The following is a 24142-nucleotide window of genomic DNA, read 5'->3' as shown; positions in this document are numbered from 1 at the left end:
TTGTTTACTTGTCCACTACGTTAATTTCCAGCAACATTTTCGAAGCCGCAACGACAAAGACAAAGGCAACATGTTGCCTTAAAACAATTATCAACATTCCAGTCACAGCGCCAAGCAAACAACCAACAAACAAGCGACCAACACACCCCCACATACAGATTTCATTAAATGGAAAGTGGATGGGAAAGTCGAGGAGACTTTCTGTGTTGTTGTTACTTGCTGGCAAATTTAGTCTTTCGTTAGACGAAACCGGTGCGCGTTCTTGAACGGAAGCAGACGAGACGAAAGTGAAAATTTTGTTGTTATTTTTCGCGTAAAAATTGTTCGTAAAATAAGGAATTAAAATTTAAAAATAAAATATTTACAATTAATAAACTAAAATATTAATATTGAAAATTAAAAAAAACAGTATTTTATAAATAAAAAAAATATATTAATAAAAAAATAAATTATAAGATAAATATATCTGAATTAAAATAATTAATAAACTAAAATATTAATATTGAAGTTTAAAAAAAATATATATATTAAAAATTAAAAAAAAATACATTTAAAAAAAAATAAATTATAAGATACATACACAAATTCAATTAATTAATGAACTAAAATATTAATATTAAAAATTAAAAACAATATAAATTAAAAAAAAAAAATTTATGAAGTAATTAGTGAACTTAAAATATTAATGTTGAAAAATTGAAAAAAAAAAATATATTATATATAAAAAATACTTTATAAGTTAAAATAACTGAATATAATTGAAATAATTAACATAAATATTTACAATTAAACAAAAAATAAATGAATATATAAAGTGAAATTAAAATATAAATTTTTTTTAATAAATTTAAATTTATATTATAAAGTTATAAATTATAAAATAAACCAACAGTAAAAACATATACATACTCGTTTATTTAAAACAGTTAAATTTTTAATAGATTTTTGTTTGTTTTATACAAAAATGTATTTTTTATGTGTTTGAAGTAGAAAAAAAGTTGCAACATTGCTATACATTAATTTGCTGTTGAAGTGTTGCACCCCAACCGACAACCTGCAATCTCACACAACTCCATTAAAAACCATAAAAAGTGATTTTTGCATCTTTATCGCTGCTTTCTGCTTTAATGCACCCCTTTTCGGGGAGTTTTCCTTGTCCTTTACTGCATTACACACAGTATTCTCGCACTTAATTAGTGTCAAGTGGGCATCATTCTAATTATGCGACTCGAGCAGACAGCGCAGTTGTTGCCAGATTACAAAAATCTAAAGAAATTGCATAAAATGAGAAATATACGCGATGCGGAAGTGATCTGTGACGACGAGGCAAAAAGTCAAGTACAGTGCAACATGTTACCGGTTGACGAGTGCAGTGGGTGTCGCTGCAATATTGCCAGAAACAAAATGAACAAAACTCAAAATAAAAAATATCACCGCAGTATATCCAACAACAACAACAATCTTAATAGGATTCTTACAATTGCAGTGGTTTTAATATTCCTCAATTGGTGCGGTAAGTAAATGATAGAGAAAGTAAACATAAAAATAATAGACATAACATAAGTAAAAAAGATACATTATATCGTAGAAGTATCGTATACACACTTATATACAATGTAGAATGTAGAAAACAATGAACTCTATACAATCTAAGTTTTTGATTAATTTAATTGGATTTACTATTAAGCGGTTTAACTCTGTTGACTCGCACTGTAGATATTTAACTTATGTGTCACACAGTAAGAATGGGGTTAGAGTATACTTAAGTGTGTCTGCACAGATTTAGTAAAATTTACTAGAAACGATTAATACTTTTCATACATATAGTGGAACACTATACTTACAACCTACACGTACATTTTGCATAAAGAATTTTATATTCCAAATGATAAACTCATTTTCCATAACCTTGTGATATTTGTATTCAAATTCTTGAAATTCTTTGTTATTAAAATAATCTTACAATCTAAGATTATTATCTAAGATTATTATAGACATTTTACAACGTCTATATTTCTTTAGTTTTCCTTCACAAAACCACAGGAAATAATGTGCCTGACATATTAAAAATCTTCATTAAAACTTAAACTCACTTGATGACTTTTATTGAAATGCACACTTTTTCAATATAAAAATATAGTTTCTATGTATAAATTACTTCTAAAATTATACATTAATGATACACAGTATATAACTTATTTCCTTTACACATGAGCTTATTTAAATGGGAAATATCTTCATGTACATTGAAGATGGTCTACAAAGTATGAGTCTGAAATAATTATATTAAAATATTTTTTTTAATATAAATAAAAAATTTTTACTATAATTCAGTAAATGTTATTAACATCTTAAGTTATTAAAGAAACGACATAATAGTACGTTCCTACTAGCTTCACTAAACCAGTTAATTTACTTCAGTTTCAAGTAAATGAACTGGTCTAACGAAGCCAGTGGAAACATACTATTTATTTTATTAATAAATATTAAATTTGTTTAAAATGTCAATTATGACGGTAGTGTTTATTTTACTTATACGAACTGTTGTGTTCAATAAAGAGGTTTAAAACTGTACGAAATGGTAACAACAAACATTTTTATAAAAATTGTAATTAAAAATTTATAATAATGTACCATTATTGCAAGTAATTTATTTTCAAATTATTTAAGGCAGATGCCAAACTTTAATCTTTTTAAAAATATTTACTGATAGAGTGGTTTCGTATAGTACTGACTTGCAACAACAATTATTTTTATTAAAATTTTAAATTTTTATAAAATTTTAAATTAAAATTAAATAAAAATTTTTGTTGTTGCAATTCAGTATATATCACTTTATAAGTTAATCTTATTAAAATATGGTGTCCGTAAATATTGACTAACTTTTTGTTTTTACCTTAATTAATTTAAAAAAAATTTAATGACTATACAAAAATATATTTTTATAAATTCCTAAATAATTAACCAAGCAACTATCATTTAAACTAAAACACTAATACTATTATTATTATAATGATATTATATTTGTATCATATATCAATATCATATATTAATTATATGAGTTTCTTTTTTAAGTAATTAATTACAAATTAATTACTATAAGTGTGGTTTGTAATAGCAGTAAGCAATCATATTAATCCATTAATAGTTCCATGTTCTAGAGTTGGCTAAACATTTTTTTTATCTTGTTTTAACAGCTTCAAACAGCTTTTAGAATCATTGAGTTGTTGTTATTTTTGAAATGTCTAAGATGTCAGCTATCTTCTGCAACTATACTTTATCATTTACCGAAATGATTTTGTGTACTCTTTTAATATTTTCTCCTCCTTTTTAGTCGACTTATTTAGGCATCATATCATTGGTGTTAGAACGACCACATTTAAAATCAGAAATATACTTCTCTACTATTTTTCATAATAGAACAAATTTCGGGGAGTACCTATCAGCTTTTAATCTTACAGAACCTTTTCCTATCAAATGAAATGATTAATTTCTTAGTCAGGGAATGGTTTTTCATTTATTGTTCTCATTATATAATGAGACTCTGCTTAAACCCCCAGCCATCATAGAGTAAAATTGCCCAGATACACTAACTCGGAAAAGGCTTAACATAGCATTATATAAAAAGTAGCTTTACTGAAACCGTTGTAAAATAATATGTAAACTCTCAAATATCTTCAAATTTTGACTGATATTCATTTCAAAATTGCCACTTGTTAGAATTAAAATGGAGTTTTTATTAGTGGTACTGCCAGAAATAGTGTGTCATTATGCGAAATTCTCAACCAATGTGTCATATTAATATTTCAAGCTTATTGTGGTAATAAATAGGTGTTTTTATTGTTTATGTTATATATAATACATTCAAATAGTAAATGATCGACTATTAAAAAGAGCAGAACTAAAAAAAGAAAAGAAAAAGTATTATTGTAATTGATCTCATAGAAAACGTCTTCAATGTTAAAAAAATACTAAAAGCCAGTAAAGTTTAAAATTTCCACTATTAAAGTGTCAAAAGAAGATACTCATCCTAGTCATGAGAAAAATAAAATCTTTTCAGGCATAATGAACTACTCCTAGCCACACCCACAACGTTGCCACTTACTAACTTAACAGATAAGCTAGCCAAGCAAATACGAAAAGGAATGAACTGAAAAAAACATAACACAAACTAAAACGAATAGCTTAAATGCATACTTAAGCCAAACTGTGAGATAAAGTAAAGCATACAATTCAACTTCATAGATACAAACTCATGCTTTAAATACTAATACACACACTAAACACCATACATACATATATGTACGTGAAATTACAAAAGCACGCTTTATGCAAGAAAGTTACTAAAAATATCAATGGGAAAAAATTAAATGCAATACAATGAATTCAAGATGAATTTCTTACTTTTTTGTGCTCTCATATAGAGTAGCAACACCCTTGAACGTACTTTCCCACACATGCACACGGTCACATACTCAAAGATAAAAAGCATGCACACAGATACGAGTACAATGCATGCTTGCTTTGCTTATTCAAATTCATGGCAGTGCTTAAAAAACTTAAAAAGCTTAAATGAATGGCTGCATAAGATTTCGGAAGGTGGAAGCATGAATACACGACTTCATCTTAACTTCTGGCAGGCTTGCAGCCCAGTCCGTAGCAGCGAACTGCAATGGAGTACCCCGTAGATGCAGGCATGTAGCATATGCAGATACTCATTCCGCCGTGCAACATTAAAATTGCCACTTGTAAAAAGTAAATTGACTTGGTATTTTTTTTTTGTGTTGCTCTGCTTTTTTTTGTATTTTTTGTAGGATAAATATTTTTATGCACATTTTTTTATTGTATCTTTTTTTTTGGTAACTTATTTTGCTAACAACGCTCGCCATTGCCATGGCTTGGCTTATCTTCATCAGTGGCTTTGACTTTCCCTTTAGCTTTCGTAATAACAAAATAAACTTTGCGTTCAACATAAAATAAAAATAAAAACGAAAATTGGAAAAGAAACAAAATTAATACAAAACACAACATAAAAAATTACCAAAAAAAAAAAAAAGTAGTAGTAAGAGAAGCGGAAACGGAAACGCTGAAAAGTATGCTATGAAGAACTGTAACGTAACATTAAACTGCTGCTGCTCCTGCTGCACATATAAGTATCTATGTATCTGTACATACGTATGGCGGATTTTTTGGTGTGTAACGTACAGCTTCAATTTATTCACATCTGTGTATGTGTGTATCTGTGTATGTGTGTATATGTGTATGTGCACGTGTGCTACTAGCAGCCGCATGTGTAAATTCGTTTAGAAATTGATGTGCTCATCAATTAAATTCGGCGAAAAAATCGCAGATACATTCTGCAAAAATAAACAAAAGATATAAAAATTTGCCAAAGTAAGCAACAGTGAAAGTACATGGAAAAAATGTGTACTGAATAAGCGTACACTAGAAACTCATGTGAACTAACATGTGTTTATGTTTTTTTTGTTGTTTTTTCCACAGACTTTTTATCTTATTTTCATCTGTTAGTTTTCTATCTTAAAAAAAAACGCAAAAAAAAATTACAAATGTTTAACTAAAATACCAACAGATAGATTCGCTGTGGAACTACATTAACTTGCACAGAAAAATCTGAAGTAATCTTTATTGAAGTAAATTGCAATTCTATTGAAATGAATCTTTTTTCTACAAATAGAAAAATAGAATAAAATAGAAAAAGAAAAATAGACATAGACATAAAAATAAAGAGTAAGAAGACTTAGCAAATTGCTTTACCTGCAATTTTTATGGAAGTTAAGTACGTGAAAAATTTTTTTTCCTTGATAAATGTTATGTGTGCAGAATTTTTTTTAATATTTAAATTGAATAATTGAAGCAATTTTTAGGATTTAAACTTACATAGCGGAATAATTCGTTAAATTATTGAACTGTTCTTAATTGCAAAAAAAAAAATTATTTATTAACTTATAAGCAATTCAATAAAAAAAATAAGAATTTGCATGTACCAATTTAACAATTGTTTAAAAAGTTTTTACTTTAGATTATTCTATCAATTCCCCGAAGATGACTGTAGACAATTAATTTAAAAAAATTGTGTTCTATTTAATAATTGACAAATCATTCTATTTCAAAAATATAAAAATGATTACAAAATATTGTTAAATCTGTTAACGAACACTCAGCCTACACTCAGTAAAATAATGTGATTGATTTAACTAGATTTTAACTAAATCTCAGATCAAAGTATTCTTACTAGACGCATAATGTTGGTTTAACCATATCACATTAGATAAATTTTTCTAACAAAATGATAAGGTCAATTAAACTAGTTTATGTTTAGAGCATACTTTTCTGAACGTAATAGCTGAAGTATGATTCAGGACAAATCCGGTCATAGACACAATAAGTGCTCCGAAATTTCCCCCTAAGAAGGCCAGGAGATATATACTATAGGAGACTTAACAGGGCACACCGAGTCTAGTTATTGTCCTATTAGGAGAGATGTGAATCTAGATACTTTCAACTTACTTTTATATATCAAGTCGAAAGTTTGACTTTAGAATTTAAGCGCCATGTCATAAATTAACTTTCATCTGTGGGTGACAGAAGTATGCATTAAAACGAAAGGTTCCAAGGATGTTGCGCCAAGTCTGTCCGACTAACTTATTACCGCACATATTCCCTACAATATTAGAACGTCTGAGAACCCAAACAAGAGTTACCTACGACCAAGTGCATAGTACATTAATAAATCTTTTACACACGGGCAGTATTTTAGGCAAAGTACAGACAGTTGAAATAAGCTTCTTGCGTATCAGTAAGAATATTGACTTTTTACTAATGGAAGTCCATGCTTGCAGTAAGAAAATAACCTCTTAGGATGGTGAAAATTTCTATCTGAAGTATTGAAATAGAGTCAATAGTATTGAAGTAGTTCAGTAAAGTCAATGAAATTAATAGCATTTAAAAATTTCTAAGTTGACGAGATAGATCTTGACCTTCATCCATTTTTAATCCTTAGGTGTTATTTGATGTTTCCACTTATCTTGTAATCATACCACTTCAGGGAATATTACCGGCAAAACCTTGAGCGAGAACATTATTAATTTGATTCGTTATTTCCAGTGTTTAGCATAAACTATTTCCTAAATACTGTGGCGACAACCCTGTTTGGAGAAATGCTATCAATAGAGCAATAGAGCGAAATATATTTCCTAAGCGATTTTTAGAAAATAGCTATCATCATTAGTTACTTGACAAGTAGAGATGCATATTGCTAAAAATATCTTAGTTGCTCGATTAAGATAAACTATATATATCCTAGCACTTTTTACAATAGTCTATTCTATCTAATATTATTATGTTGAAGCTATTTGAGCCAGTGGACTTAAGCACTTTTATTCTTTCTTAACTCGAGGTATTTTTAAAACCCCTCTTTACGCCTTGACTGGATTATTGTTTATCACTTCATCAGATTAAGCAATAATTGACCTCATATCTGCCGAGGAGCCGGTAACCAATCTACTTTAAAATACTTATGATTAATAATTTTTTATATTTTATAAATAATAAGCACATTTAAAATATTGAATAAAAGTAAAATTGAACCCAATTAATATATTCATCAAAGCATGACATTTAAACAGAATATCTTATATATAGTATCTTATATTCTTATTAGAATATCTATAGGCTCTATAGGCTCTAACCATTTAAACAGAAAATGGTTAGAGCCTCCGATTACTCATACGAAGCTTAAAAAATTAAGAGCAGTACTTAGTTACTTTAATCACTTAATGCTAATTATTATTTGTAACATAAAGTAAACATTGTTTTGTTTATAATTTACAAATTCTTTAGAAGTAAGAAGCTATGGGTTCTGTTTTAAAGAGAGTTTATTCCTCTTAATCCAAAATATGTTTATGCCATTAACTAAGTGTGAATTTGTTATTTTTCTACTTTCCAGAAAAAAAAAGAATTTTATAAAAATTTTTAAGTGTTTTTAATAATTTGAACAAACAAAAATATTTTTTTTTTTTCTGTGACAATTTTTAATGTAAATTAAAAACTATGTGAATGTTATACAGAAAGATGCTTTGATGAAGATATGCAAATATTTATTATTAATTAAAAATAATAACAAACGCAAGCATTTCGCGGCAAAGGCCGCCGTTATTGTAATTTCATTACGCACTCCACGAACTAAAAGCACTGAACACGCTTCATGGAACGCACTTCGATGCCAGGACATAGCACAACACACAACACACAGCACAAAGCACAAAACACTTCCCAACACTACACAACGGCGCAGCGCATGATTTCAGGGCGCTGTTGAGTAAATTGAATGCGAAGGACTGCATGTGTACCTAGAATTTCCATGCAGCGCACAAAAGCGCAAAATGTGTTTATCAATGTAATGAGCTCATATTTCAAACGAATGCAAACATAAATATGCCGCACCAAAACACGTCTCCCTGTGCATAGATACGCGCAAACAGATACGCGTCCCTTCATTTATTAAGGATATAAGAGGACATAATCATAATCATAAGCAAACTAATACAGCGCAGACACGCAAATTATCTGTGCGATATGAACGCGTTTGCTGACTGTTGTCCAATCCAGAGCTATAAAAGTGAAAACGTGTCTATGAGATATTAAAATCGGCACTGTCCGAAAAATGGGTGTTGCTCCCGGAATTTTATAAAGTAATTTTTCACACATTTCGCACAAAAAAAAAAATATATGTGGACATATACAAAAGAATTTATTAATAGGAGTACTCATACAGCGCCCTAATATTATATGTATTACCTTCCGCCTTATATTCTCCACAAATTTCAGTAATTAACACTTGAAGTGTTGAGAGTTCGTATGCCCGGGTCCACTCAATGCAACCACAAATTTCATTTCAATCAATATGCACTGCATTACTTCTGATCCTGTTTATTGGTTCGTCTGTGTATGTGGTCCTGTGTTTATATTAAATGTATATAAATTCACACTATCTGAATTACTTCCATTGACCGTAGTAACCAATTTTCGCTTCATTTGCCTCAAAAACCATTTGCACACACACCACTACTCTAGGTACTCGTATAGTGCGGACGAGATGAGATAAATTTGCGCTCTTCGTAGCCGCATCCAAATTACGGTCATTTTGATTATTTGATTTAATTTGTGGTGTTGTTCATTTATAAAATCGAAAACCATAAGAGAGAATGTGGAAGTGGAAGTGGAATCCTTTCACATAACGCAAAGCGTTAAATTACAATTTAGCCGTGTGCCTGCATTTTCCTTGATATCAATGCTTTACGACAAAAGAAAATTCATTGAACGTGAAATTCAAGTGTCATTCGCACCAATCGCACCAGACGTCGTCCCATACGTCCGCTTGTACAAAGACGAAGACGCTTTGGTGCTAGGTGGGGTCCTTGAGCGACGATTTGCAGGCGGTCAATGGAAATAATCGAGCCTTAGGGATTACTGATTGCGGTACATTTTGTGTTAAGGATTAACACTGCTTGAATTATTTTTGATAAGAGTTTCTTTAGTTATGAAAGCTATTGTTGTTATTGTTGTTGTTGATTCTGCTGCTGAAAAGGATTGTTGCACGAGCACAGAGAATAAATGAAATATTTTCAAATTCATAAAGGTTCAAGGATTTCATTAACATTTTTGTTTTTTGATTTTATTCTATTTTTATAATTATTTTAGGTTTATAAATATAAAGAAAAAATATTTGTATTACATTATATATATTTACAATTACTAAAATTATTTTTTTTAGGATCACTAAAAATATATAGTTTAAATAAAATATAATTGTTTCTTTTTTTGGTATTAAAAATAATTAAAATTTTTTTAATTTTAATGCGATTTGTCAATAAATAAATTGCGATACAAATGAACCTGAAATATGTTTAACAAGTGCTATGAAAATACAACACAACATTATTACGGAAGCAACTTTATTAAAAAGCATAATTAGGGAAACTGCTATCAGGAGCAGTTTTGCAATAAGGCGTAAAGGTATAGAAAATACATTTAAAATTAAAATTTAAACTGTAGGAGCTTCTAAGTTGCTTGCAAGACCGAATTTTTCCGCCCCTCCTTGCCTTAAATAGTATTTCTAACTCTTTGCCATAGGTACTACAAGATGATTTTATATCTCTGAGTTCTTCCCTTTTGTGGTACGACAATAAGCCAACAGGCCTAAGTAAATAGCTTTAAAACGCCGATACAACCTAATCTAACCTTGTCTGTGAGTACATTGTATGTCTTTAAGGATATTGCTTCAATACTAGATAAACGATTTAGTATTTGGTCAAGGTTGCTATGATAAGTTTTTCAGGAACCGATATCTTTTCAAGTAATTTAACTAATTGAAAAGTTTATGATGCTTGTGAGAATAAGTAGTATATCGAAATTCTTGATAAAGGATTTCAGAATAAATTCACTCGACAATTTAAAAATGACTAAACAAAACCATATTTAGTAATATCTTGACAATTTTTCATGTATTTTTTGTCATCGTCATCAAGTATTAGCTTTTAAAAATCTAGGTGTACGTGTATGTATGACCACAGTCATTTATAAAGAAAATAATGTTACAGATATATATAATATATATATAATATACATAAAAATATTACGCACATATTGTACTAGCTTGTTATTTTTCATATATTTTCTATAATTGGCAGTAAGGACTGTCTGTTACAAATCCTAGTCTCTGTGTATGTCTGCCTATTACACATTACTCAATCAGAAAAAGGATAATATCACTGATTTCGGTTCAATTCAAAATAATTAGTTTCTTAGTTCCTAATATTAATAGCCAGTTAATTTTATATATTGAGGTAAGCACTGCTGTATTGTTGTATTATATATATATATATATATATACATATTTTTAATTTTTAGAAAAATGACAAAAAATATAATAATTATTTTTTTAGTAAAATTGATATTACTATTTTATTTTATTTTTTTATTTTTATTAATATTTTTTATTAATAATAAAACAATCATAATTATTTATTATTATTATTATATATTATAATTTATTTTTTATTTATTATTATTATTTATTAATAAAATTATTCTCTAATTATTAGAAAATATATATATCTTCATTAACAGATTACTTCGGAATTAAAATGAATTAATTTTTTCACCCTTCAATCAAATTAAATCCGCTACTGACTTATTTTGATTTTGTTGAAAATAATTTTGCCATATTTTGGTAGATTTCTGCATAATTTTAACATTTTAATTATTTGCACAAATTAGTTTCAAATTTGTTTATATAATTTTGAGCTTTGCATAATGCAACAATGCACACAATATGCACAAATGTTTTTCATTATAAATTATTAAATAAAAATTGTATTAGAAAATTTTACATTTCGAATTTAATTACTGTGAATAATTAAAATTTGTATCGACTTTACTGTGACGCACCGTAAACTGCTTTTATTATTTTCGATTTCAGTCGAGAAATTACCTTTTCTGAATGCACCGATCTAAAAAAAAATAAAATAAAATTTATTTAATTTCAAAATTAAATTTTCTTCTGAATAATTATAATTTCCACTGTAGTAGTAAACATTAGTGAGAATAATCTATAAAATTTAGAACGCCACTATTAGTAGTGTGTAGTTCCAAGAAAAAGATCTGGTTGACCTCTGTACCTTTTAGGCGACATCACGACTCAATTAAACAAAGTTAACGCTGATGCCAGATGAATAGTGAGGATATAAAAAAGAAAATGTAACGGTTTATATTACTCAAAATTGATTTACCAATATCGTACCTACGAATTTTCGGTTCCGCATGTTTCTAATATTGTCGAATAAGTAGCTCATTTAGTTGTATAACTGCAAAGAGACGTCAGTATAAACAAGTTAATATAGCCTTTAGATTACTACATATCTTAAACGCACTATCACCTGAATAAGATTCGTCGGAACAAAAAAGTTCGGACGACCTTTGTCAGAAAGCCTTAATCGTTGACTACATGTGGTTATAGAAAGTAGTTTTTGAGGCTCCTGGAAATTAAAAATACAATTGAAAATAATGTGATTAAATTATATTTATATTGAATTTTATTGAATTTTATATTAATATATTATATTTATATATATAAATTTATTAAATTTATTTTTGTAATGCAGAATATATTATACTATATTTATAAACCCTTTTACTTTCATTAATCTTATTTACTAATACATATTATTCTAATCCTATTACTAACCCCATTCCTCTTACTACTTTATCTAATAGGCTTTCTTTCATCTAATTATATACAGTTTCCCCAAATAGATAAAAAATACTTATAGATTTGATATCATAACTTTTGTATAATTTCAATACATATTTTTATAATTTTTATATATCATAACCGACTCCCCATGTAGTAACTATTTAGACTATTTTTGGAGGAAAACATTACTATTTTTGTTTGTTATTTTGATTTGACCAGTGGTGTTTTTATATAAGACCTTAAAGATGTTATTGCTTTAGTTAAAGATGAATGGACAAACCATTATTAATAATTTATCATAAACAGACATAAAAACACCCTCCGTTTTCGTAGCGATATTTTGATAGATGCCAAAACACCCTCTTCGAACAAAAATACATATAAGAGCATTATTAAATTATAAGAACATTAACATGATTTGGAGTAAATTGCACTTAAAGATATAAAAATAACAGCATAAATGCTTAATAGAAATAATTTAAGTAGTTTTAGTTTTTTAATACATACATTATTGATAAATTAAATTAGAAATCGAAAGATTTAGTAGCGAATATGTGCATAAGGATTATGAGATTTATCCCTCAGTGTATTATTTTAATTAAACATCATATATATTTATATATTAATATATACTTTTTTTAACAAAATAAAAAATCAGATAAAAATAAGATGTCAGATGTATAGTCAGTTAGAAAGGGCACTGTTTCTTACATTTTAAACATCATTTTATTTAAAAAAAAAATATATATAAAAAGGTTATATATTAATATAATATAAATATGTATAATAATTAAATAAAATAATTAACGTCTCATATGAACATTCATAATTAATTTAACTTATTCCTTTAGCATGTTTACACTTGCACTTTTAAATGTATTCACGTCATTTATATATAGATTTTGTATCGATTTGGTATGAAGAATGCCACGAATTGCTGCATAATTACAGCATTTTTAATATGATTACAATCCTATATACCTGTTTATATATATGTTTACTTTAAAATAATTATTTTGTAAATCAATTCTGTATTAATAAAGTTATATATAATACACTATATATATATATATTTTGTTAAAATAATCTTTCAAATAAATTCTTTTTGAGTTTCGATAACGCTCCATTTTGAATTTAATCGACCTCGTTGAAATATTGCATATACCAAGGATCATCTTACTTTAGTCGAAATAATAAAGCTTTAATTCGATAATAATTTACGCACTCCAGCCACAATAAAATTCAGATGTTATTTCATTTTATTTGCAGTGTATTTTTGTTTTTGTTTGCGTTTGTTTCTCTCTGTTTTTTTTTTTGCTTTTTTGCTTTTCCTTTCGCTTGTTTACATTTTTGGTGGCGTAAATTTATGTCCGCACGAGCGTGTATGGGATATTTCATATCCTTTAAGCTTTGCGAAACTTTATTCTTTGTTTATTCTTATCTTATTCCCTTTTATGTGTGTGGAAGTGCGATTATTTTCTTTCTGTTTTTTTTGCTGTTTTTGTTTGAATATTTTTTTTTCCTTCCCCTAATATTATTAAATAGTAATAATTGATATACAATTTCATAAGCTGTCCGAAAAAATATTTGCTTTTATACTTCTTTTAAGTATGCAAACACACGAGCGATTGCAAGGCGAGGGTGGCTTAGTAAGTTCATTTAAGCTTAAAGTAAACTTAATGCGAATTTTGTGTATTATTGATGTATGTTTACTAAGTGCTCAAAAATTATATATGAGAATGAGTAAATATGAGAAAAAATTTTTATTTATTTTTGGATTTTCTATATAGAGAAACCAAAAACTTTATTTTTTTCGCTGGTTTTCCTTTTGAACTTTTTCGGTTGGATATAAAAATTTTTATCTTGTCCACGCAACAGACTACTCGTACATATCATATTTCATAATTTATCATTTAAATAAATTTTATTTTATTTTTTGCTGCGTTTTTTTGCTTATTTTCGCCACACAATAATGAAATTATAATATTTTTTTAAGCTTATAATGGTCTTTATATGTAAATTTACAGCAACATTCGAAAAATTGTTTACTTAATAGTTTCCCAAAGAGGATATGCAAAAATAAAATAAGTGAAATATTTTTTTGTGAGGAGATTTCTTTTTGCCTCTACGTTTAATATACGAGAATGTGGCATATCTGCTGCAGTTGTGAAATTTTTGAGTTATATTCTTACACAAGAATTTTATGAATTCCGAATTTCATATATATTCACATATATAGTAAATGATATAAAAGTAAATTTTCACTTTCTTAAATTTCGCAAATTTTGGCATTTATTTTTGGTGTATTTTAAATATTTAATGGGTGTACCTATGCATAACTTTCTTCCGACTTTTGTTTTTTTTTTTTGTAAAATTAATTTTTCTTATACAAAATATTGGTTATAGACTTCTACACAAATTGCCAATCTTTCAAGTAATTTATAAATATCAACCAAAAAAAATGCTTGTCTTTACTGCAAACCATTCGTCGAGCCATATTCCAATATCCCCGAAATTGCTGAAGTGCTAGTCTGCGAGCAGAAGACCATGAGATTCATAAAATTAAATATAAATAATTTGTAAACAAAAAATGTCAGTTAAATTAAAATAATAATTTTTTTTTAACGGGTTAATTGGTCAGTAGTTAAATAATAAACTTTAAAAAAAATTTTTTGTTTTTAAAAAAATCTTATGTGAACCGATCTATCGATCTATCATCTTCAGGGTACTTCAGGGTCATTAAAACAATAAATTATTAAATTAAAATAAAAATTATTTTTAATTAATAAGTGTTGATAAATAATTTAAGTACAGTGCCCCATTGATGCGAAGAGCTGATAGTCAGATAGTACCAGATCTGGAGAGTAGGACAAATACAAACGATATCCCATTCAAGTGACATCAATCAGCTGTCTTTCACTATGTTAGTTTTGCTGTGTGACATGAAACATTGACGTGCAACAAAAATACTTTACATTGTGTCCCGACCTATTCCTGTTGTCTTTAGGAAAATGTTTGATTTAAATTAATTATTCGTTGACAAAAACATTATGCATTAACATTTTTGTCAAGCTTCAAGAGTTCATAATCCACAATATCGCACTGGTCCCATCAAACACCAAACATGGTCATCTTGCTAAGGCGATTTGATTTTCATGTTGAAGGTTTCGGTTTTTCGAAACAAGTCTATTTTTCTTCACCCGTTTGAATTCAATATAAAAATGATTTTCTTTCGTGACATTGAAGGAGTATTTCATAACTGACTTTGCGTTTGACAATCGTACATCATGTCAAACTTCAAATTCTTTACAAAAGGCTGCTGTCATCTCTCACATCTTCCATTCGATGGAACCTACTTATCATATGTTTCCAATAGTTAATAATGACTTTCAACTGTACTATTTTGGATTAAATACGAAAAACAATGCGTGCTGCAAACATACTTTTTTAGAGACAAAATACAACATGTTTTTCGCAAGTTTTTGGTGGCTCTTTTTGTGTGAATTCGTAGTTTGAAGTTTTCTTCTCTTTCTTATTTGGCACAACTGTCCAATATAAACCTTGACCTCCCCCATGATCTGCCTCCATCTGTCCTGATCTCCATCACCACAAACGTTCTCATCCCATCTTCTTGGCCTACATCAGTGTCTGGTTGTCATCGGCTTTGCGTTGTCAACCAGATAGTTTAATGCCAGACTGTCATAATAAGTACTTATCGCTAGTGCGTAAACTGTAAGTAAATCTTAAACTGACTAAAACTAAACCAGCTTTCTTAAATTTTTCAATTTCAAAATACTTTTTCTTTCTTCTTAAATTTTTTATGCAAGTATTTCAATATTACTTATTTTTACTTCTGTTTTTTTTTTATTAAAATTTTTTGAACATTACAGAAAGCTAGAGAAATGCTTATTTTCTTTAATAGTGTAAATAGTGAAAATTTTTATTTTAAATTTTGTTTAAAGATTAAACCACTTTAGCATTGTCCTACAAACAAGCAAAAATATCGTGCTCTTATTCTTCGAGCTACTCATCCGGTCCAAGTATCTAGTCCAAGCTTCTGCACATACTATTGTGTTCCGTTTGGTATTATTTTCGCCTCATTGCGTCCATATTAAAGTGCCTAATTATGCAAATTGGTGAAACTCATTTCTACTTGCACTTTATCAGTGCACTTCTATTTAACTGTTATAGCTGGAAAAAGCACTGACTGAGAACCCAGATACAGTTACAGCTACAATTTCAGTCACAGTCACAGTCAGAGTCACATTGAAAGTAACAGTAACAGAAAAATAATTTCTTGCCTGCAAACCATTAGTGTCCTTAAAGGCAGACCAGACCAATTGTGCAACTTGCAACAAAGTACAAATTTTGTGAGGCAAAGCAAATCGTGCAACGATTGCAATGTTAATAATGCTGCACTTTATTGCAGCATAAAGGAGGAGTGGTTGGAAGCCACTGCACTGAAGTCCGGGACAGGACTACACACCTTTTTTCATGGTAGAAAATATTGCACTACAAAAATATATAAATAAGTGGAAAAAATTGAAATAAATTATTTTATACTTTTCCAGGCTGCAGTTGAAATGTTGTTTCAATTATACATTTTTATGTTGTTTTCTATTTTTTTCATTTTGTTTTTTTTTTGCATTTTTAATATAAAAGAAAACAACGTGGTGTGGTTTACATTTTTTCAAGAATCTATGCAATTTAAAACAGTATCAAATATTTCTTGACTTCATAGTTCTCACCGCGGGGTGAGTGAATAGAATTCAAGCTTTTTAAAAATTGACAAAATAATAAATTATAAATTATTATAGATATATAAATTTATTTAGTATAATATATTTAATATATATATAATATATATAATTAAAATTAATTATATATATAATATAATTAATAATATATAATATATATAATATATATATATATATATTATTTATTAAATTTATTTTTTTGTAATTGTTATAAATTATATAAATATATATCATTTTTAAACTCGTTAGGAATATTTGCTTACCAGTAAAAAGCTTAATATAGTATCTTAATTTAAAATCATTGATCTGTAAAAAATTTTATAAAACCATAGTTTTACCATCCCACTCTCAGCGATTTTCGTAATTTTAAAACATGCAGAATAAATATTTAAGATCGTACTCTAGCATAGTCCTTTAAGATATCAGTACAAATCTTTTAATTGCCTTTTCCGGCAGTAAAACTTTTCGCTTTCAACGACAAATGTATCTATCTTAAAAAAACAAATAAATATTTTAGATCGTAGTGCATAATAGTCCTTCAGGATGTCGGTACAAGCCCTTCTGAATATTTTCTGTGTTCTTAACACTTTCTGCTCTCAACGGAGCAGATCGTATTCAATGATCAATGTATTTTTCTTAAAAATTATATAAATATTTTGTGTATATATACGTAAGCATCACATCTTACACGACAACTTACTTGTTCAGATCCACGGTTGCGCTTGAAAATTTTTTCCTGTACCAAAATTGGTTTAAAAAGGTACCATTTCTGTAAAAAAAAGGTCCAAAATTTTTTTTGACCTTTTTATTTTTTCATTCTGTGTTTTTCATAGTGTTATAAATGAACAAAATATAAAATAGTGCAAAGTTGCATTTATAAAAAAAATTATTTGGAAATATCCACAATAAAGTTGGGTCGTCAAAAATGTACCATTTTTTAAACATGAGTACCAAACGAAAAGAAAAGTACCAATTTTGGTACTAAAGTACCATAAGTGGCAACCGTGTTCAGATCCTAAGCTAGAATAGTTCAGATTGTGATACCAACCGTTTTAAATACCGTGTGCATACCTTTTATGCTTTCCTCTCAACCCTGAATGTATTTTTTGTAAAAAATGAAACTTGCATGATGTCTAATCAGATAAATACGAAATGTAGCTTATCGTACCAACCCCTGCTATTTCAATAGATTCGCCATTCAATAGAATGGTTCTATTTTCTTTGAACTATTTCTTAAAATTGACTATTACAAAGTCTCAAAATTTCCATATACTCGGAAGGATTTACGTTCAAAAATTCTGCCAATTGGTATTCTATGAATGTCTATAAAAAAAAAAGTCTAATATAATTAAGACAGATTTCGAAAAATATATGCATAGCGCATCCAGAAATGTTTTAGAATATTAACGTCAGTGCTTTCGTGATAATGCAGACTCTTCAAGTAAAGCTTAACGATAGTGATCATACAATAATTTCTTGTATATTTCCTACCATCACAATATAGGTCAGAAAATCTTATGCACCAAAGTATGTTTGTCAAACTATGTAACACATAAGCTATGGGGTTAAATTCCTGGATTGTCCAAATATATTATTTACAAGAAGAAATGAAGTAATTTCTTAACATTTTCATAGATATACTACCAATTAATAACTCAAGAATTCCTAGCTTTAAACTATCCAAGTAATAGGAAAACGATGCTAAATCTTTCCTTTTTTTTTATATATATCCCATAATATTAAAATTTCTTTATTAAAAATGCATTGACATCCATAATGGAAAAGAAAGAAATATACAGACCAACTTAATTTGTATTAAAATAGATTAAGATTGATACCACATTCACATCATTTTTATATTTAAGTCCTAACAAACCGAATGAGAATTATAATTCTCTAATTGATTTCCAGACTAATATAGCTCATAATTTAACGTATATAAAAAAACAAAATTTTTCCATATTTATTGTTTAAAACAAAAAACTAAAAATTCCTTTTTGAAAATGCATTACAAAATATTTATAGCCATCACATTCCGCACCCATAAATGGAATCAAAAGCGCTTAAAAAACAAATTTAATTTATTATTTAATTTATATTAAAATAGATTACGACTGACGGTATTTCTATATTACTTTATTACTCATATTACTCATTAGGAATAAACCTAAAGAGAATTATAATTTTCGTATAATCTTCAGACAAGCTACTTAATAATACAGCTTATAGTTTAACCGATGAACGTTAACAGAGATGTCGCACAATTCATTAATTCCTCCACTACTATATATAAACTTGCAATTTAGCAATTCATTTTATGCTAAAATAAAACCTACTATAGTACTATTGATAGTAGCAACATTATGGTCTGCTATATATACATATGTGCGTCTTATATTCCACATTTATACTATACGCTATATTATCGGCAAAAGCGGTTTATTTGTCAGCTATCTATTTAATTTTAATTATAATTTATATATTACTCTCTCTCATAAGCAAAAAAAACCAACCTAATAGTGTTATCTTGTATTATCAACAGATTTATTGCCTTTATCTGATTTTACTATTAAAATATTTTTATTTCGTTTAATAAATTCCTTTCTAGTTTATATATTATTATGGAAGAACAGTTCCATAAGAATCTGGAAAAAATGGTTTTTAAAGCTAGAGTACTGAGTACATATAATACGTATGGCGTTTTTGATTGGTAAATCGGGGATAATTTCTTCAATCGAGATGCTCATTTAATGCACTTTTACTGCAATTTTCATTTTAGCTTGGTAAATCTGGGGCAAAATGTATTACAGTTGAGATTAATTTATAACACTCTAGATATTTTGCTAGAGTAGCAAGTTTGTTCTGAAAATAACAGTTGTTTTATATGATTTGACAGATGAAGTGTGAATTGATTCGATATGTGTATATATAAAAAATATATATATTTATTAACACTACTATAAGAATGTTAGATTACTCTAAAAATGTTCGATTGGGCAACAAATTTGACAGATCGAAATTAAATCAAGATTAAATCCAGATTAATCAATCGAAAACACCATTAGTTCATTTCTATGGCATAAAAAAGAATAAACTTTTTAATATATCTATATATATATTAAATATATTTAATATAGTTAATGATATAATATTTAATATATACAGGGTCCCCAGTCTTATAGTAATTTTTTTTTAATTTCTTGTGTTCAGCGGTTGTTAAACAGTTTATATTGTAAGATTACAAGTCTCGACATATGAGGTCTTCATCTCTATAGCATAAAAAAGTAAATAAACTTGTTAATGTATCTTTGTTAATATATCTACCAAACAAAATTTCATTATAAAACTATCTCAGATCTTCTAGTAATTTTTTAAAAATTTTCTGTGTTCAGCGGATGTTAAACGGTTTATATTGTTAGATTACAGGTCTCGACATATGCGGCGTTCGATGGCAGTTTTTTTTTTATTATATACTACTAATGTAGTACTGTCAAGTTAGAATCACGAAATGAATAACCTTTTCTTATTATTTAAGTACTAAATAAATCGTTGCCCCCTTGCTAAGATGATTTATTGACTGTTTTATATATGAGATGATTTTTTTTCTTTTTATTAATTTGCAATAATATAAATGAAAATATTTCATTTTATTTTCTTTTACAATTAAATTTGAAATAACTCATGAACTTACAATTCTCGATTGTAAAGACCGTTTGTATGCCGTATGAATGACTAATTGTGGTTTATACATAACACTCGAGAGTGCATAATTATTAAGTCCTCACACTCACTGCGCACCTACCTTTGTGTATCTAATATCTCTCTTGAGGCCCTTGGACGAGTTGGAGAAATCTTAAAACGCAACTAAAACACGAGCTACACTTTTTAAATTTGCATAAGCACTTTTTCTACTGAAAGAGGCGTGAAGGCGTAAAAATAGGTTAAAAATTTTTCTCGGGAAAAAATTTAAAATTTTCCGGTCAAGTTTCTGCAGAACTTTTCCATAATTTCGTGTTTGGTGTTTTTCTGCACATTACGACGATGATTATGCACTAAAAAAATTTAAGTGGAAAGTTTTGTATAAATTTAACATTACAAAAATAATTTCACAATTTGTTTTGGGTTGAAACTTTTACTTCTACGGAATATGGAAAGAAGATGCCTTAACGCAGATTTTATGCTCTTTTAAGGTGAGAATATTTACATTTTCATTTATGTATTTTGGTTGTTGTTATTGTTGTTATTGTTGGTGGTGGTGTTGGTCCTTCAAGTTAATATGTAAACTTCCTTAACTGTTTCTCCTATTTATTTATAAAATAAAATCGTACTTTGCATTTAAAGCATTTCCAACACTTTTATGCAAAGTAAATTTATAAATCTTGAATATCAACCCTGGAGTCTATTGACTTCAGCCAGTGTAAAAGTAAAGGATGAGTAAATTTTCTTTCAAAATGCAAAAATTAGCTAAAATATATTAAATTACATTGTATTTTTAAAGTTAAGTTACTTTAAAAAATTTAACATAGAAACAAGATGAAAATAAAAACAAAACAATACTGTTTTTACCGATAACCCTCGAAAAAGGAGTCCAAAGATATCGTTCAAAAAAATTCTATTATTGTGGATTAAGCATCAAGTAATTTTATATATTGTTGCTAATTATTAAATTTTAGAATAAAAAATATTTAAATATTAAAACATTAAAATCAGTAATAATAAATAAAGTAATAAATATCAGAATTAGAGCCTAAAAGAAAAAATATATATATTTTTGTGTGAATATACTTACATATTCAAACGATACAAAATTATATATTAAATTTAAGCACAAAAAAAATTTATTAATGAGCTAGGTAGGCAAGCTACCTTGGCTTGCCTGATATTCACTTCTCAGATATAGGCGTCACCAGAACAAATCAAGAGTTTTTCTCTAGATTTAATTCTGAACTTTGTTCACAAAGCTTTAAAGGGCTTTGTGTAATCAATAGTGAAATTGATACAATAGGGCTCTTCTGGCCACAATACCGGCTGTTGGGCGATTTCACGTCAATAATTTTAAGAATATAATAATCTATAGCAATTCAAGTTTTAAAAACGAATTAAGTATGAATCAGTTCAGTAAGGTTGTTGATTTAAACTTGACTTAAGGCAGTGTTAAGACTCTAATTGTGACTATGAAATCAGCATTAAGCATTTATTTCAACCTATGTTGACTATTATATATAATAGTAAGTAATATTATTATGCTATTACATTATTATACTATTATAATACCATTATATAAAATTTTTATGAGACTGCAAGTACCAGGAATCGAACTCGGGTTCTGCCAAGTATGGAGCTCAAAATCAGCGCACCCTAACCAACTGATCCAAAGCCGTACTTGTCTTTTTACGTTCGCATATTTTTCTGGAGTTTTGTTACTTTTGCTATGAAAGTTTTTATTAACAATTTTACTTGTTGTGTTTATATTAGAACGAAATCATAAACCAGCTGTTTCTGAGCTCTGAGCTCCACATTTGGCAGGACCCGAGTTCGATTCCTGGTACTTGAAGTCTCAAAAATAATTATTTAATAAATAAAAAATATAAAAATATAAAATAATTTAATACAAAAATTTTTATAAAAATTTATATTAAAAGTTCTGATATTTACATATATTTTTTTTGAATTATTTTTATACCATTTTGAATATTGCATATTAATTTATATTCATAAATTATAATCATTCGACCATACAAAAATTGTTAATTTTACATATTTTAATTCAAGTTATAATAGCTTTCTGAAGTTATTATAACTGAGTTTCATTTAAGTTGTTTTTAAGTTGCTACCCACAAGTAGTACATTATTATTTTTTAAAGTAATTAATAAAGTAAATAATTTATGTGCGAATTTTTAAAATCTTCCATTTTGTAATTAATCAACATAAATTCCAGCAATTTTTTTGCAATACTTCATTTCAGTGGATTTTATCTACTAGCTATCGCAAAATCTTTATTTATTATAATTATTATTTACTGGAGTATCTGTGAGCACATAAGAATCCCCAGCAGCATACACAGTTTAAGCGATTATAAATTTCATAAGCAATTTAACAAATTGCTATTAAATGCTTTTTAGTGGTTTCTAACAACAACATCACCAGCAACAACACCAACATCAACAGCAACAGCAGCAATGAGAACGGGAACTAGTATAAGAAAAAAAAAAGCTAGCAGCAACATCAGCAATAATTTTTAGAGCGAAGATGTAAAAAAACAATGGAACGAATCACTATCATTAGCTGGAAACCACTGTGAGCAGCTTCACCGTTAGTTGCTCTGCTCATAAGAAATCTATAAAATATTTACGCCATAAAGTTTGAACCAAGCATCATAATTTTATAGATACAAACCGATACGGATAAATAGGTAGACATACACAATCGAACATATATGGCACATACACTAACTGATGCCAAAGGCAATGAGTGCCAATACATGCACACAAGCTTACATATGAACACATATGTGCACACATAGATACTAACATAGATACTCACATAGGTACATACATACACACATAATGCGGGACCATGGAGAAAGTAAGTGAATGTGATATTATCGGAAAGCTCATATAAAAATCAAGTAAAAATATGACAGCACATAGCAAACAAAAAAAAAATAAAGAAAAAGACGAAGAAATAAAATCGCACAAAGTAAATATTAGTAATAAACTATGAGGGTAAAAAAAACAAGAAAATAAAAAAAAAAATAATAATAACTACGACGTACACACTTCTTTTTACAAGCAATTTTCAAAGTGTACAGGGTATGTTAACTCCAACTAAAGTGACAGCAACAATTATCTCTTCTGACTTATCGGAGTCCAAACACATAAAGGTCTTTCAATCAAAAACGCATATAATTTACTATCATCGTAGCTGTATCTGAGCATGTGAACTGCCACAGTTGCATTGCATTGCAATGCATTGGAACTGAGTACACCCTGTACTCATTAAATTTGGCAATAAGATACACCAGACACGCATCACTACTCACTCACATGTATGAGCTCATATGATTGGAGCAGAAGTTAAATTACAGCAAACGCAGTGCTTGCATCCTTG

The 24142-nt window shown here is 28.0% G+C and overlaps 1 protein-coding gene across 1 annotated transcript in view; it reads left to right on the top strand.

Annotated features, from left to right (window-relative positions):
- Positions 1-967: 967 nt before the first annotated feature.
- LOC119684614 overlaps positions 968-24142 on the top strand; it is a 108414-nt gene continuing 85239 nt past the window's right edge. Inside the window, exon 1 of the mRNA XM_038098691.1 lies at positions 968-1513. Coding sequence (XP_037954619.1) covers positions 1222-1513 — 292 coding nt within the window. The 5' untranslated portion in view covers positions 968-1221. The remainder of the gene's footprint in view (positions 1514-24142) is intronic.

The sequence above is a fragment of the Teleopsis dalmanni genome, chromosome 2 (genome assembly GCF_002237135.1).
Source record: "Teleopsis dalmanni isolate 2A chromosome 2, ASM223713v2, whole genome shotgun sequence".
Lineage (NCBI taxonomy): Eukaryota > Metazoa > Arthropoda > Insecta > Diptera > Diopsidae > Teleopsis > Teleopsis dalmanni.
Note: the sequence above shows the minus strand (reverse complement) of the source record. Positions and strands in the feature narration are given on the sequence as shown.